Source organism: Amphibalanus amphitrite, unplaced genomic scaffold (assembly GCF_019059575.1).
Source record: "Amphibalanus amphitrite isolate SeventyFive unplaced genomic scaffold, NRLGWU_Aamphi_draft 000162F_arrow, whole genome shotgun sequence".
NCBI lineage: Eukaryota > Metazoa > Arthropoda > Thecostraca > Balanomorpha > Balanidae > Amphibalanus > Amphibalanus amphitrite.
In genome coordinates this window covers 798,764-815,250 of record NW_024881657.1, presented here as the reverse complement: position 1 = coordinate 815,250, position 16,487 = coordinate 798,764, and the positions used below count along the sequence as shown (strand labels likewise).

Here is a 16,487-nt window from a genome sequence, read left to right as displayed (position 1 = left end):
CTGTGGAAATGGCCATTTACATATCTTGGAAGCAGCGACCCTTGGTAACACAAACAATGTCATTTGACGACAAACAATAAAAATAGCACTGCACGGTTGATTCCAAGGTTTGAAATTCGCCAACATGTCTTGTTAAATGCAGAAAACCAAATCGGTCGACCAAAAAGGAGAAAGGTGTGAAGTTGTGCTGCGGTGAGCATCGCTTCTCTTACCATCCAAAGTCAATATCGATCACTATATCATAGATACGACAATACTTTTGTGATCAGTTGTCTGCACTTATTATGAAGTATGTGATCGTGCAGGACTGTAGACTTGTAGAGCGATCTTCGGCACTGTTTCCCTGTTTGTATTCTGCTCGCTGGCAGTGTTTGACCTTTGCTCGTTCGCCGGCACCATCTGCCGCCCCGGGCCATACTCGGTCTTGGGGCCAATCATAGGTGAAGAGCCCACATCATCAATTCAAATGTGCCGACTCACGGCCAAATGTATAAAACTGCGGCCGGGGTAGGTGCGGACATCACTCGACGCCAAACGTCCGTGCATCCACTTCTCGCCATGAAGCTGGTGAGTGAGGACTGCTTTCTGTGGATTGTGGTATACAAAGTGAATTCAGTGCTCGTGGTTCTCAATTTCGGATAGAGGCAGGGGTTCCAGGAAGTTGTAATGTCTTGATGCAAACGTTTGCTAATTTTCTTCTTCTAACGATTTTGATCACCATCTTATATTGGGACGAATTTAACCCTCGCCCGCACATGGGGGGGGGGGGGGTGGTTGCCACCCCCCCAGGCAGTCTTTCTGCTCTGCACTCAACATTTTTAAAGCTAGAGGGCTGATTTTTCGTATAGCTGCTCGTCTATCCTTTCTTGATGTCCACTGAAAATTTCAAGTTTCTGTGATTTTTGGTTTCGGAGATATGACCTTGTTTTTCAGGTCATGTCATGACCCAAATGGCCAATTCTCAACATCTTGCGTTTGCCATGGGCCTTGTGAGCTTTTGACACCCTGATTTCGGCCTTTTTTGCCAGTCTTACCTCCCACCTATCATGGAACATGTTGTTCGACGATGTACAGGGGTCAAGGTCAGGGTCAAGGTCAACCTAGGTCATCTAAGATAATTGCGTTTTAGGCAAGCTGAATTTACTTTTTGTGAAGTTTTTTTTTGACTGCATTTTTGGTAAAAGCTTCTCAGATCATGATTTTATGTGATATGGACCCAAAAACAATCGGTGCACACATTAGTTTACACACAGACACACACAGACATACAAACACATATAATTGACCTTGACCTAACTTGACCTGAAATGACCTCAGCAGCAAAATTCTGGTCGGATAGTGTGACAAAGAGGTTCTAGCTGGCTTGGCACCAGAAAACAGCATCGTCATCGGTATTTGATAAGCAGCGCACTTGATATCCAACGGTGACCCAAAACAGCAACATTTTTTAGTTTGACCTGACCTGGAAGGTCAATGACTTACCTGAGAAGGTAAAACTGGGTATCATTGGATTCGTCTCTTCCCAAAGAATCTTTTTGGTCTTTACTGCTAAGCTCTATCTCCAACAGGAACGAAATGGCGCGGGGGGTGGCAACCACCCCCCCCCCCCATGTGCGTTCTAGGATGGGAAAATGGCATGTGCGGGCGAGGGTTAATGCACTCATCAAGTGCAAAAACTCAAATGAGAAATGAAAGAACACAACATGAGATCATGAATTGATTTACCACTTATTGAAATATTACTGATAGATTACGTGTGTTGTGTATAGTAATACGAATAGCTGCGGCAGGTTATCATGACTATATTATTCGGTAACAATGTGTAAATATTTCCCGCATTTGTTTTCGGCTATTTGAGTTGAAGTTAGAAAATCTAAGATTAAAAAAAACCATTGCTAAGTTGAAAAGGTTAGCATGTTTCTACGAATGTCAACCTCTCATTTTTAAAGTTAGGTACTTCTACTTGTTCTGATGATCTCGCTCCATCAAATTCTAGCTACTCCATTCAGTAATTATTTTCCTTTAGGTGCCTACTGAATCCAACACAATGCTACCATGACATAACGCAAGGTGCGACTAACCAGAATCAGTACCTAATGCAATCGTCCATATTTAAAAAAATAATCCTTGCAAGTTCAGGCTATATTAGTTAGGTATATGTTTACTTCTTCCCGAATAAAAAAGAATTGTGCTGAAAATAAGCAAAGTGCTTTTACACTGTCTACTTCTTAGCCGGTAAACAATGCCGTCGAGGTGTATGCGGACTGTGTTCTGACGTCCCCCCGCGTGCCCCCCAGATCGTGTTCGCCGCCCTGCTGGCCGTGGCCGCCGCCCGTCCCCAGGACAGTCAGCCCGAGGTGGCCATCGTCCGCATGGACAACACCCAGAACGACGACGGCTCGTTCCAGTACGCCTACGAGACCAGCGACGGCACCGCGGCCGAGGTCAGCGGAGAGTCGAAACAGATCGGCGAGGAGGTCGGCACCGTGATGCGCGGCTCGTACAGCTTCGTCGGCGACGACGGCGTCACCTACACGGTCACCTGGACGGCCGACGAGAACGGCTTCCGCGCCGAGGGCGACCACCTGCCCGTCAGCCCCAACGCCGCCTAGACGTCCCCCGCCGCCGACAACGACCTACCCGTGTGTCACTGTGTGTCACTCTGCATGTCCATCTGCATGTCAGTGACGTGTCATCCCAGTCATCTGTACCTTTGTGATATGATCAGTGAATAATGTTTTATCTGTTTGTCCAAATAAACGTGTATTCGCTTCAACCTTTGTTTAGCTGGCAGTATGCATAATTCAGTCCAGGAGGACAGTCCACATTAGGCGTCATTACGAGCGAGCGAGCGCAGCGAGCGAAGTGAGTCTTTTCAATATAACGGAAAAATATCAATGTGAGCGGCCCGGCCCGGCCCGGCCTGTAACGCTTTTGAGAGGCTTATATCTCAGCAACCGCTGGACCGATTGGCCTGCGGTCTTTTTTGTTGGGTAGCCCCATCCCTTCTACCCCGTAATTGACTACTTTTGATACATCTCAGTGACCGTCGTGGCACGTGCCACGTGAAAAGTCAAGGGTGTTCAAGCTGTTTTGCAAAAGTAGTGATTTTGAGAGGCTCATATATCAGCAGCCGCTTGGGCGATTGACTTGCGGTAATTTTTGTAGGGTAGCTGCATCCCTTCTACCAAAGGTCGGATACTCTTCATCTATGTGAGTGACCCCCACTGCACGTGCCAAATACAACAATAAGAGGTGCCAAATTTGTTCCCATTTCAGTAACTCGGTAATTACTGGGACGATTTCGCTGAAACTTGGCACACAGGTAGGCAACCACCAGTCAATGCATTCCCATGTGTTGCGGTTAGGGTGCTACTGCACGTGCGCACGTGCAGGGGGCGTTTCCAGATCTCGAGAACGGCTGGGCCGATTGCGCTCAAATTTGGTACACGGTTGGGGACCGGTTAGTAGGGTGCCGTGCAAAAGTCATTTTGGACCCCGTTTGCACGTGCGCACGTGCAGAATGCCGCTTCCAGATCTCAGGAACGGCTGGGCCGATTGCGTTCAAATTCGGTACACCGCTAGCGACCAGTTAGAAGGGTGCTTTGCACAAGCCCGTTGGAAGTACCCTTTCGCCCTTCTGCACGTGCAGGGCTCACTCTCTCGCTCGCTCGTCCTTCGCCCAAAAGGCGTTTTACTGGTTTTAACAGTTATATGAACAAGCCAAGAGAAATGATGTCAGTTCTTTGGTAAAGTTCTCCAGATGCCCTTTGTACGTCTAAGTAAAGGTAATCCAACGCATCTCGACAAGAGGAACAAAACGCTGGTAAAGGTAATATGTATTTATAAACATTGTGTCGTCACATTCGTTAAAAAAAATCAACAAACACGTCCTTCCCGACAATTATAATCCATACTTGGTCAAACCGTTGATCGAGGGCGTAGACTAGGAACACACAGCCATTTTATAAACAGCTGCTTATTGAGGGCTTTCAGCCATGCTGCAGCTATACCACTATAACCTCTGGTGACCTGAGCCTTCAATGAAAACTAATGATATTTAGATGTACTTACAAAAAGTACTTTACAATTTCTTACGACATTGCAGGCATTGCTTGGCGCTTGACGCTACGAAGCCCGGGAGTCGAGCTAGAGGGACGTAAAAACGATCCCCCAAGTTACGATCGAGCCATCGCCTCACGAGGACCAGTTGTAAACAAAAAAGTGAATACTGTATGCAACGCAAAACATCTCAGTAAACCTGGGTGGACGCGGCTCATATCGGACATCCTCTCCTGATCTATGCAGATGAGGCACAAACAGGTCATCATTTCGTCACCGGATGGCTCCCATTGCATGTCCCATTCAGTCGCGCTCGCCGGCGTCCCGAGCTCTGCGCCCGCTGCCGGTCGCTGAATGTCATGTCGATCAACTGAAGCCAACCGATATTTATGGCTGGAACGATAGCCTGCATGTCAATCTCCCCTGTAGCAAGAACCAGTGGCTGACCCGAACTTGGTCAATGGGTGATCGTATTATTCGCAGATTTATCTATGAGCGATGTGTCGAAAGATTACGCTGCAGCCTCATGGGACACATATAAAAGCCCGGCAGAGAAGGGATGGAGATCAGTGTGCCTATCCGTGGACATACAGCAGCACAGTCATGAAGCTGGTGAGTATCCGAAGTCTTCAACCGTTTGTCTGCCTCGTGAATCAGAAACGTTCAGGGCAATCGTTTATCGTAGGATTGTGCCTTCTTGGGATTGTGCCTTCTACCCACCAACGCATTCATACAAGTTCTGCATGAATTCCGCTAACAGCTGTTTGCTGTCCGTACTTGGAAGCCACAAATGCTGTAAGTTAACCATTTGCCTTTGACCGGACTTTGTCTTGACCTGTGCTCGAGTTGAGCAAATTTCACGGCGGCATATTTGCCTTGTTGCGTAGGTTTCCGATGTAACATGCCATATTTTTCGGCTAAATTTGGTCTAGGTTTCCCTACGAGGTTCCCCTAGGCTTTCCTCGTATATGAGTAAAAAGGACCTTTCTTGATTGTTTCCTTTTCAATAAGCTACATGATCGCCCAGTCGAAGTTCTTGCCGGATACCTATGTGTAACTGGATTCGTTGTGCAAGTGACGATATCGTTCACTTTTTGAAGGAGAAAACTAGTGCGAAGCTCAAAATCTCAACGACATGAATGAAAATTATCCTACGTACAGCGTTTCTGATTTATTGGAGGGATATTTGTAGATCATAGAAAGGATAACACTGAAGTCATTTTCTTCCCCCTGCAGGTGGTATTTTTCGCTGTGCTGGTGGCGGCGGCGGCCCGGCCTCAGGGGGACGGTGCCGAACTGCTGCGCTACGAGAGCCAGCAGAACGAGGACGGCTCGTTCCAGTACAACTTCGAGACGAGCGACCCGATCCTGGTGGACAGCGCCGGCCAGCAGCGCCAGATCGGCGACCAGGCCGGCATCGTCATGCAGGGCAGCTACACGTTCCGCACGCCCGAGGGTCAGCAGGTCACCATCGACTGGGTGGCCGACGAGAAGGGCTTCCAGCCGCGCGGCGACGCCATCCCCGTGGCGCCGCAGACCTCCTAGGGAGGACACAATGGCGTTCGGCTCATTCATCAATGACATGACAGTGTGATTGCACCGAAACTTGGTTTTACATGAAATATATTCATCACGCTCATTTACCCTGCATACCTAAGAATATGGCAAAATGTCATAGCATGATGATTAGTCAGAGAGAGAAGGACAGGAGGAACGTCGCATGATGGCGCTCAAAAAGGTAACTTTTTGCAACCAAAAATAAACTCAAGTGATACACATGTAAGAATAAACTTAGACCAAAAACAAACCTCGCCCTATTTGCTTTTTATACCTACTAACGTATGGTGGCCGATTACCCCCCCCCCCCCCCGTTCGGCCCCTGCTCGAGTCAGAGTTTCGTCGAAAACGAGCGTGTTTCCCGTGCCGAGAGGATGGCGATGAAGCGCAATCTTAACGTCTTAGATCATTGGCTGGCCTCACCCCCCATGTCGGGTCAGTGACACAAATGCCCAAACAAAGGCTATGCTAATGTTAGGCCAAAGGCAGCGTCTCCATTTGGTAGGTGTATTGGAGCTTCCACAAGCAGTAGCGGCAGCAGCAGCAGCACCGCAGCACCCACGCGTGGCGGCTCCCCGGCTCCGAATGACCGCCGCCCCCGGCTGCGGCCGTGACCCCGCGCCGTCGGTCGCAGCGGCGCGCTCAGAGGGAGGCGGCCCGCAGAGGCGCGTCCAGCAGCGCGCCGAGGGGAGGCAACGGGCACACGATCCACTAACACTTCCTAACACACCTCCCCCCTAAATAAAATGTCTCTTATTCTTTGCACTATAAAACAACGCGACGAAACTGCTGCTTCGACCGCGATCGGCCGCGATCAGCTGCAGCAGTGGCATCAGCTGCTCGGTCTGCGGCGCTGCAGTCGGTGACGTCCGCTCCGGTGACGTCCGCCTGGTGACGGCTGCGCTGGCGACATCTGGCGCTGCTGACGTCTGCGCTGGTGATGGCGTCGAAAATCGAGCGCCGCACCTGCGTCTCAGCGGTGGGACGCCACCTCGCGCTTCACCCCCTCGAGGTTCAGGCCTGCCGATGATACATTGGCTCAGAACATGTCGCACACTTTGGTCACACACAATCGAACAAGTCTGACGTGTGTATGCTTATAAAAAGTAGGTACCGTGCCGGAGTACACAGAGATGCAGAGAGTTTGACAACGGTTTTTAATGCAGTCGTTTCAACAAGCGGGGTATCTTATTTACAGAGCGGGGTATCTTACCGGAGGCCGGGATACTCTCCCGTATCGTGTGACGTATGTGCTCGTCGGTTGTGGCGTTTGTTCCACAGCCGTGTCACTGGGCACCTGCAAAAAGTGTATGAATGGACTACTCTTCGTAATGATGTTAGAGTCCTGAGATACATGCTCGTCGGTCCCTTGTTTGTGTTCGTCAGGCGTAGTCTCGTCAGTGGTACGCTGTCCGTGTTGCTCGGGTGCAGCTGGCCGTTCGGCTGGATCATCTTTCCTCCGAAGTTTCATAGGTTTCAGATGATTGTGATGAACGTTGGTCTCCTTACCACCGGGCATGCTGACCTTGTAGGTGACTCCGTCTCCTTCCGGACCGTGCCTTCTTAGAATGGTCGCAGGGCCTTTGTAATGAAGGGCCAGCTTACGTTTACCTCCGACGTGAGCCGTATGGTCCCTCACCCACACTTTTTGACCTGGCACATATTCAACCTCTCGCGCCGACTCGTTTTGTGTTTTTGTCATGTCGTTGGAGGCTTTGTTGATGTTTTCGTGAACCTTGGTGTATGCGTCTCTGAGTTGGCGCAGCCTGTTTTCGACATGCGTGTCGACCATCGACACCTCGCGCCTCTGGTTGAAAAGCTCATCGACTGGCAGGCGTGCCTCATACCCATGCACCAGGAAAAATGGGGTAAATCCGGTCACCGAGTGTTTGGACGTGTTGTATGCGAAGGTGAGGAAAGCCAAATGTTCGTCCCAATCAGATCCGCAAGGTTTGATAAATTTCGAGCACATGTCCTTGAGCGTGCGGTTAAAGCGCTCCACCATGCCATCGCTCTCAGGCCGATAGGGTGATGTCCGAGTTTTTTTCGATTCCTAGTCGTTTGCACAGGGACTGGAAGACCGCAGACTCAAACTGGCGACCTTGATCGCTGTGAAGGCGTTCTGGCACCCCTTGCCGCAATACCATGTCCAGAAGACAGTCAGATACAGTTTCAGCTGTCTGGTTCTGCATGGGGTAGGCAAAGACGTATTTGGTAAAGTAGTCCATTGCTACTAAAGCGTACCTATTACCGCGAGCCGACATCGGCATCTCGGTGATATCGATAGCCACTCTTTCAAATGGCCGCGAATAGGATTCGGTTCGGAGAGTTGCTTGCATCTGTGGTGCTGGGCGACTGCGTCGTTGACAGGTCTCGCAAGTTTCGCAGTAGCGGGCGATGTCCCCGCTCATCCCCAGCCAGAAAAACCTGGTTGCTGCTCTCTCGAGAGTTCTGTCGGTTCCCAGATGACCAGCAGCCTCATCGTCGTGTAGCATGTTCAGGACTGTCTGATGATAGATTTTTGGAAGGACAATGACTGAGCTGTTGCCATGTCGCCTTAGCTTCAAAATCCCGTTTTCCATCGTGAGCTGGTCGAAAAATCGAGCCATGCTACGTAGTGAGCTGTTCTTCTTCTGCAGTTCTTTTTTAGAAGGGAGCTTCTTTGCTTCCAGCCAGTTTCTGACCTCACCCAGTAAGGGGTCGAGCTCTTGCTCCAATTGTAGCTTTTCGAGGGGGATGTCTTCTCGACCGCCCTTGTGGTCGGCGGCCAGCAGCTCTTTGGTCTCCGTTTCAGCTGTGGAGTCAGTGACGTCAAGGACGGGCCTCGACAGAGCGTCAGCATTACCATTGTCGTTGCCCTTGCGGTACTCAACGACAAAATCGTAAGTACTGAGCTCAATGGCCCACCGACCTCTCCGACCGGTGGCATCGCCGTCGACATTGATAGATTTTGGGACGTTTTTGAGTGGTTTGTGGTCTGTCAGGACAGTGAACTTGGTGGCCGCGAGGTATTGCCGGAAATGTCTGACAGCCCACACGATGGCCCACAGCTCTTTGTCGTACGTCGGCCATCGACGTTCACTCTTGTTGAGCACCTTGCTGGCGTAGGCGATCACCCTCTCATCGCCGTTGGTGGTCTCCGTCAACACCGCTCCGACTGCAGTATTGGAGGCGTCGGTTGCAACCTTGAACTCGCCCTTGCAGGTTGGCAGGGTGAGGATTGGCGCCGACGTCAGCTTCGTTTTAGTGCTTTCAAAGCTTTCCACCAGCTCTTCAGTCCATTCTACAGTACCCTTTTTCTCAGCAGCTTCTCTGATGGGTCGCACGAGGTCAGAATAGTTGGGCACGAATCGCGAGTAGTATCCTGCGAGCCCTAGAAAACTCTTCAGCTCTTCGGCTTTCTGTGGTCGAGGCCAGTGACGCACCTTCTCTATGTTTGCTGGGTCTGGCTCCACACCGCTCTTCCCCACCTTGTGTCCGAGGAATACTACCTCGTCGCGGGCTAGACAGCACTTCCTTGGCTTAAGTTTCATCCCTGCTGTCCTGATCCTTTGGAAGACCTCCTCCAGATTCTTGAGATGATCGTCTTGATCCTTTCCGAAGACAATAATGTCGTCTATGTACACCAGGCAGCTTTTTGAGTCCATTCCAGCCAGCACTAGTTCCATCAGTCGTTGGAACGTGGCTCCAGCGTTCTTGAGGCCGAAAGGCATGGACCGGAAGTGGTGCAAGCCTTTTCCCGTGCTGAAAGCGGTTTTCTCTCGGTCTTTTTCAGCGACATCAACCTGCCAGTAGCCCGAGGCCATGTCGAGGGTGGAGAACAAGCTTGCCCCCGCGAGGCTGTCGAGGCTGTCATCCACCCTCGGGAGAGGGACTGGCAGACTTTGGGTGACAGAGTTCACTGCTCGAAGATCGACGCAGAATCTGAAACTGCCGTCTTTTTTCTTGGCCAGAACGATGGGTGAGCACCAAGGGCTGGAACTCTCCTCGATTATTCCCTCTTTCAACATCTTTTCCTTTTGTCTTTCCACCTCTTCTCTTAGTTTCATTGGGATCTGTCGTGGCCTTTGTCGGATCGGAGCCGCGCCTCCAGTTTCGATGTGATGTTGTAGAAGCTTTGTTTTTCCAATGTCGGACTCTCCCGTGCTGAAGATATCCTGGTATCGTGACACAAGTTGTGTTAGCGAGGTCTTGCCACTCTCTGAAAGGGCAGTAGACTCGAGTTTGAGTTCGCTTAAGAGATCATCGAGCGTCCCTGCACTGAGTTCAGCTGAAGCCGCTGAAGAGCTCGGGACGTCGTACATACCCTTGCCATTTTCTTGAATAGAGTACAGTGTACCGATTTCTGTGCCTGGAGGGATCGTTACTGCTTTGCCCCCGATGTTGGCGACCTGAATCGGCACGGTTGCCTCGCTCGTCACTTCTGTAACTAAACGAGGGACCCTCCACTCTTGGCTGCTCTCAACTGAGTGAGGTTCTAGAACACCCTCCCAAGTGGCTTCTTTAGTGATTTTAACGCCTCCATCTGGGATCTCGACCTCGGCCTGAACGAGGGTCTGAGACCTAGCGGGGATGGTGACTGAGGCACAAGTGACCACCCTTGCTCGTAGCGGTCGTAACTCAGAATATGTTGGTAAAGGAATCTCGACGTTCCCCACTCTGAAAACCCCTGCCCTGTCATCTAGCACTGTTTTGTGCTGGCAGCAGAAGTCTCGGCCGAGAACGACCTGGTAGATCAAGCCTGGAATGACCAACATAGGCTGGATGAACTGCGAGGTTTGTATCGAGAACGACACTTCTGCTTGTGTGTTGACCTGTATTTTCTGCCCGTTTGCCTGCGTTATTGTTCCAAAATTTCCTTTGTGGGACGCTCCTTTCTGTACAGCCGCTCGGGCGAATTCTTGTCCAATCATTGACGCATCGGCTCCGGAATCAACGAGGGCCCATACACTGCGTCCTTCGACTTCGATTTTGATCACTGAAGCGCGTTTGGGGCTTGCTTCTTGACCAGGCACTGCTGTAGTGTTCCCAACAGCGCCAGAATTATCGCGTGCGGGGCTCGAGGGAGCGATGCCCCCTGCTGCGTCTGGCGTTCTCCAGCATTCGTGAAGCGCGTGGCCGTGCCTTCCGCAACCCTGGCAGGAAATACCGGGCGGAATCGCGCTCGGTGCTGCCCTCGGGGCAAAGGACCGTGTTGTCCGTTTCTGTCGGTTTGAAAACCGCGGACAATCGCGTTTGAAATGGGCGGTATCGCCACACAGGTAACAAACGCCTCGTTTACTGTCGGTTGGTTTGCAGTGCTCGGTCACCTGGGCTTTCATTTCATTCAACTCACTCCGGAGTTCTCCAAGGATGGTCAGAATATCTGGTGCCTGTCCACCCTCAATGGGTTGCGTTTCTTTAGCCGAAACTGCCACCGTCGTGTCATGACCAGCGGACGCCCGCATAATGGCGAGAGTGAGGTCCTTTTCCCAAAGTCTCTGGACGACTTCCTCCGCTTTTTGAAGCGACAGCACAGTGTGGTCATTGTGCAGCTTCTCTTGAAGCTTAAGATCGCTCAGACCACACAGGAAGTGATCTAGCGCTATATGATCCACCTGTTCACTGGATAACCCCGGGTGTGCCAGGCCTGTGAGTTTTCGGACGCGATCAGCGAATGATTCTATATTCTCTTCAGGCAGTTGACGGATAAAACGCAACTTAGCCCGAGCCCGTCGCGTGTCGCAGCTAGATCCAAATTTATTTTGTAGGGCCCCCTTAAGTTCCTTGTAGTCGCTCCTGGCTCCTTTGTCCAAGTTCCCACAAATGTCCAAAGCAGCACCATCCAGCAAGTCGAGCAGGGCAGTTGCTAGTTTTGTCTTCTCCAAGTCACCAAAACGCGTCTCAAAACGGAAAATCCACGTTTCCCAATTTTCCTCCTCGCGACCGCTAAATTTTGTTGTGCTGTGAATTTTTGAGTACAGTTCGTTCGACATTTTGGGCAGTGTATGAACGACGACTAATAAATATGATCGTATCGTCCAACGATACGGTATGCAATGACCAAACCGGTAATTTGAAAATCGTGTCGTAAAACGACTACGCTATATATGCCCTATCATCGTATCGACCAACGATACGTTATGCAATAACAGAACCAGATAATTTGAAAAAAACGTGTCGTAAACGACCACGCTATCTGTGCCTAATGAGTTGCAAACGCTGCCAGTGCCTCAACGTGATTTGATATACACCAACTATAATCGACCGGAAATCAGCAAAAGCCGTGTCAAAAACGACTGCAACTTTCCCAAATTTCAGGTCGTAGGTTTAAGGCTCATGTATCGTGAATCGATAACATAGGAGCTGCTAAAACGGTTACCGTTTAACCGAACATCACTTAAATGTAGGGAGCGTAAATGAGCTTACCTTGACCGCGCCAATGTTAGGCCAAAGGCAGCGTCTCCATTTGGTAGGTGTATTGGAGCTTCCACAAGCAGTAGCGGCAGCAGCAGCAGCACCGCAGCACCCACGCGTGGCGGCTCCCCGGCTCCGAATGACCGCCGCCCCCGGCTGCGGCCGTGACCCCGCGCCGTCGGTCGCAGCGGCGCGCTCAGAGGGAGGCGGCCCGCAGAGGCGCGTCCAGCAGCGCGCCGAGGGGAGGCAACGGGCACACGATCCACTAACACTTCCTAACACTAAAAACCAAGGAGACCTAATTTCGTAAAATGAGCAGCAAATGTGCACCAAATATTTATCAGACAATTGACAAATGTCCTGATGACGGTTTACACATTTCGCTCGTTAACATCCCAATGTAAAGCAGCTTCATCTTTTTGGGCTCACGGGGAACCTCAAATACCTCCGCCATCATGCAGGAGATGATCATGCACGACGTACGTGATATTAGCCGTTTTCACGACGGGCTATCCGGCGAATGCACTTGATTTGACCATATCTGCACCTAATTTCTTTTACAGCAAATATCTTCATTTTATGAATTTATTTCAGTGTTTTAACCCTATTAGTGGCAGGGGGGTTGTTTTCATCCACCCCTCAGGTTTTTCGGGAATATCTCCGAAACCGCTGAAGCTACGATGCTGAAATTTTCTGACTTTTCCTAAAACTAAATTGGGCACATTCCCTGAAAATTTCAAGTTCATAACTTTACCAGGGGCGGCTCCAGAGCGCTGGGAATTGGGGGATCCTATTCGTGAAGCGAGTCATTTGGGCGAAGATCACGATGCTGATGTATTATAGCTGTAGGTATGCACCAGTTTTACGAACAGTGAATGAAAGGTATCATGTGAAAACATATACAAAGTTATTGTGCATCCTCTTTTGACACGTTTTTGCTATAATAGGCGGATCCAGGCGTCCAAAAAGGGGGGTTATGTTTTACCTCCCAACATAGGTGCCCTGACACCGCCTATGCATGACCAATACAATTGTAGTCGTTCTCTCATAAGAAAATTGTAACATAACAAGACCATTACCACCCTTTTTAGAAACAGTACCAACAAAAACATTATTTACTATACTTTTTGTGTACCCCCAATCTCAATGATCTGTATGCGCCTATGATTTTTGAAAATGCATATTTTTAGGATCCATGTGAATTCCTGGTTCATTCTCTATCGATCGGCAAAAGTTGCGTTAAGATTGGTTCAGAAACCTGGCCGTGATAAACAGTCTAAAATGTATCTGCGATTTGCCCGTTTTTACCCCCCTCTACCCCCCTATTGACATTTTTTTAATTTTTATTTTTTAGAAATGTAGATCACGTTGAGCGAAATCGAATGCCGTTTGAATTTTGAAAATCGGCCGGTTAGATCTCGAGATATCAAGGGGGGGGGGTCGTAAACAGCCCCCCCCCCTGCCACTAATAGGGGTAGCCAGGAGCCTGCCACTAATAGGGTTAATCGATGATGCTCTCTGATAATATGACAAAGCAGGCATATCAGCAATTAGTGCAACCCTAGCTGATAGCTGCTAAGAGATACACTAAACCTGATTTGACCAAATCTGCACCTAATCTGTACCAGATGTGCACCAAATGTGTATAGTCTACTACAGAATGATGTTCCACTTTTCACAGGCAATTACTTGCCTGGAGTGGTAGGCTGTGCCGCATCACACGGTCTGAGTTCACAAATTATAGCTTTGTCCTAATGCTCACAATCGCACGCTTAATTGCGTGATAAACGGCACAACTTAGCGCTCCGGTCAACTGATAGCTTCTGAGGAGTGGAACATCTTTCTGTAGTCGACTATACCAGATGGCCGTCGTGAAAACGGCTATTATCCTCTAGGGCATATTTTAAGGCACTTACTGCGTCCCATTTTGGGACGCAGCCCCCTCGCCTTGTGACCCACTGCGTCCCTGCCCTGTCTGGTTCCCTGACCTGTGCCCTGCTGTCTGCCCTGACCTGTACCCGGCCTTCCCTATAAAATGTCCTGTGCCATGCCCTGCAACCTGCCGTGCCCTGCTTTCTGCCCTCCTCAGTGCCCTACTCTGTTCCTTGCCCTGTGCCCTTGGTCGTAGCACGTGCCCTCTGCTCAACTTTGGGACGCAGTAAAAATTTGTTAAAATATGCACTGTTATCCTCTCGTGAAGCTGGATGTAGGCTACATGAATATCATCCACTAAATCCTAAATCTTTTATATACGCACCCAAAACCTTTGCCCTCTTGGCAGGCGCGCAAGGGAGTTTGCCGTTCGTCTGGTCGTCCTAATGAAAGTCAAATCTAAAACAAGTCCTGGCAGGAGATAACCGGACGTTCCGTTCGTCCACCGCACATGAATTGCTCTGCGAATTCCTTGCAATGTGCACGTTCCCTCGAATCCTGCGATACCTACCCGGGATTATACGTGCTACCTGCTAAGGGGATTACGCTTGTGAAGGACGCCACTGCAGAGCCGGCATATAAATGGCGGCCGGTGCAGCGACCAGACACAGTTCAAGTGTAGCACATACACTGTGACAACCTGCCAACATGAAGCTGGTAAGCATTTTGATTGTTTGACCAATACCATATTACTCAATTATATTTCATTGGCATATTCTGAAGAGTAAAGGAATTCAACTGCAGCGGCGGGGCGCTCCAACCTTGCACCTTTTTAAATCCTTTAGCACTGAAGGTACCGTAAGATCGTCAATCATATGATGAGTTTGCATTGGTCTAGCTTAGAAACTAACCGTTTTCTTTGCCTGCAGCTGGTGATTGCCGCCCTGCTGGCCGTGGCCGCCGCCCGGCCCCAGGACCCGGCCTACGACCCCGCTGAGGAGCTCCGAGCCGCCGGCATCGTCCGCATGGATATGGTCCAGAACGACGACGGCTCCTTCCAGTACGGCTACGAGACGGCCGGCGAGGGCCAGGAGAGCTCCCAGGACGTGTCCGGACGGCCCGAGCAGATCGGAGAGGAGGTCGGCATCGTCAGCCAGGGCACCTACTCGTTCGTCGCCAAGGACGAGGACGGAAACGAGGTGCCGGTCACCATCACCTGGCGGGCCGGCCCCGAGGGCGTTGTGATGGAGGGCGCCGCCATCCCGGTGGCTCCCGAGGACCCCAACAAGGCTGCCCAGGACGCCGCCTACGCCGCTGCTGCGCTTGTCTAGACAATGAACAAACAGATATTAAACTATTGACAGCTCAGTGATGACCATATTGTGGAACGAATGTGACTAATGTGTGTATTCATGGTGTGCTTAGAAACAAATAAATGCTATTTTCTACCAGTGAATTTCCGGATATGTCAGCCATGACAGCAAGTCTGTGACCTCCACCTGATGCCCCAATGTCATCAACAGCAACAGCAAGCCAGTGTACTTACTGCATTACGGGTACTTTTGAGCCCATCTCAGCAATGCACCTCTACACCCACATCTACACCTCTACACCTCTACCCTCGCCCGCACACGGAGGTGGTTGCCACCCCCCCCCCCGCAGGGAGTGTTTCTGATCTGCACTAACTACACATTTTTAAGGATATCCTCCACCCCCCCCCCCCCCGTCGGTGCGCGGGTTAAAGGAGGAAACCTGTGTTATCGTATAGCTGATTCTCTATACTTTCTCAGCGTCCACTGAAAATGTCAAGTTCTTGTGGTTTTTGGTTTCGGAGATATGATCCTGCTTTTCAGGTCATGTCATGACCCAAATGACGACCAATACTCAATATCTTGCGCTGGCTATGGGTCGTGTAAGCTTTGACACCATGATTTCGGGATGTTTTTGTTAGTCTTAGTTCTTACCTCCCACCTATCATGGAACATGTTTTTCGACGATGTGCAGATGTCAGCGTCAGGGTCAAGGTCAACCTAGGTCATCTAAAAACATTGCATCTTTGGCTTGCTTAATTTTTTACTTTTCGTGACGTTTTTTGACTGCATTTTTTAATAAAGCTTATCAGATCATGATCTCATGTAATATGGACACATAAACAATCGGTGCACGCATCAGTATACACACAGACACACACAGACATACAAACACATATCATTGACCTTGACCTAGCTTGACCTGAAATGACCACAACCAGTAACAATCTAGTCGGATAGTGTGACAAAGAGCTGTTCTAGCTGGCTTGGCACCAAAAACGGCAGCGCCATCGGTATATGATGGGCACCGCACGTGATATTCCAACGGTGGCCCCAAAGAGCGACATTTTTAGTTTGACCTGACCTGGAAGGTCAATAATTAAATGAGGTAAAATTGGGTACCGTTGGATTCGTCTCTTCCCAAATAATCTGTTGGTTTTTGCCGCAAAGCTCTCCAGCAGGAGCGAAATGGCGCGGGGGCAGCCCCCACCATCCCCTCCCGTGTGCGTTCTAGGATGGGAAATGGCATAAGTGGGCGAGGGTTAACTCTCGCCCGCACATGCCATTTTC

The 16,487-nt window shown here is 50.1% G+C and overlaps 3 protein-coding genes across 3 annotated transcripts; all 3 read left to right on the top strand.

Annotated features, from left to right (window-relative positions):
• Positions 1 to 391: 391 nt before the first annotated feature.
• On the top strand, positions 392 to 2,776 carry LOC122383352 (cuticle protein CP14.6-like). Its single transcript, XM_043369657.1, has 2 exons — positions 392 to 567; positions 2,298 to 2,776. Exons 1-2 carry the CDS (start codon positions 487 to 489, stop codon positions 2,610 to 2,612), a joined length of 396 nt encoding a protein of 131 aa, XP_043225592.1. The 5' UTR covers positions 392 to 486; the 3' UTR covers positions 2,613 to 2,776.
• Positions 2,777 to 4,532: 1,756 nt separating this feature from the next.
• Positions 4,533 to 5,853, top strand: LOC122383351 (larval cuticle protein 65Ag1-like). Its single transcript, XM_043369655.1, has 2 exons — positions 4,533 to 4,674; positions 5,299 to 5,853. Exons 1-2 carry the CDS (start codon positions 4,561 to 4,563, stop codon positions 5,605 to 5,607), a joined length of 423 nt encoding a protein of 140 aa, XP_043225590.1. The 5' UTR covers positions 4,533 to 4,560; the 3' UTR covers positions 5,608 to 5,853.
• Positions 5,854 to 14,551: 8,698 nt separating this feature from the next.
• Positions 14,552 to 15,335, top strand: LOC122383395 (larval cuticle protein LCP-22-like). The gene is made up of 2 exons (XM_043369747.1): positions 14,552 to 14,604; positions 14,817 to 15,335. The coding sequence occupies exons 1-2, from the start codon at positions 14,596 to 14,598 to the stop codon at positions 15,216 to 15,218; spliced, it is 411 nt and encodes a 136-aa protein (XP_043225682.1). The 5' UTR covers positions 14,552 to 14,595; the 3' UTR covers positions 15,219 to 15,335.
• The last annotated feature ends 1,152 nt before the right edge of the window (positions 15,336 to 16,487 follow it).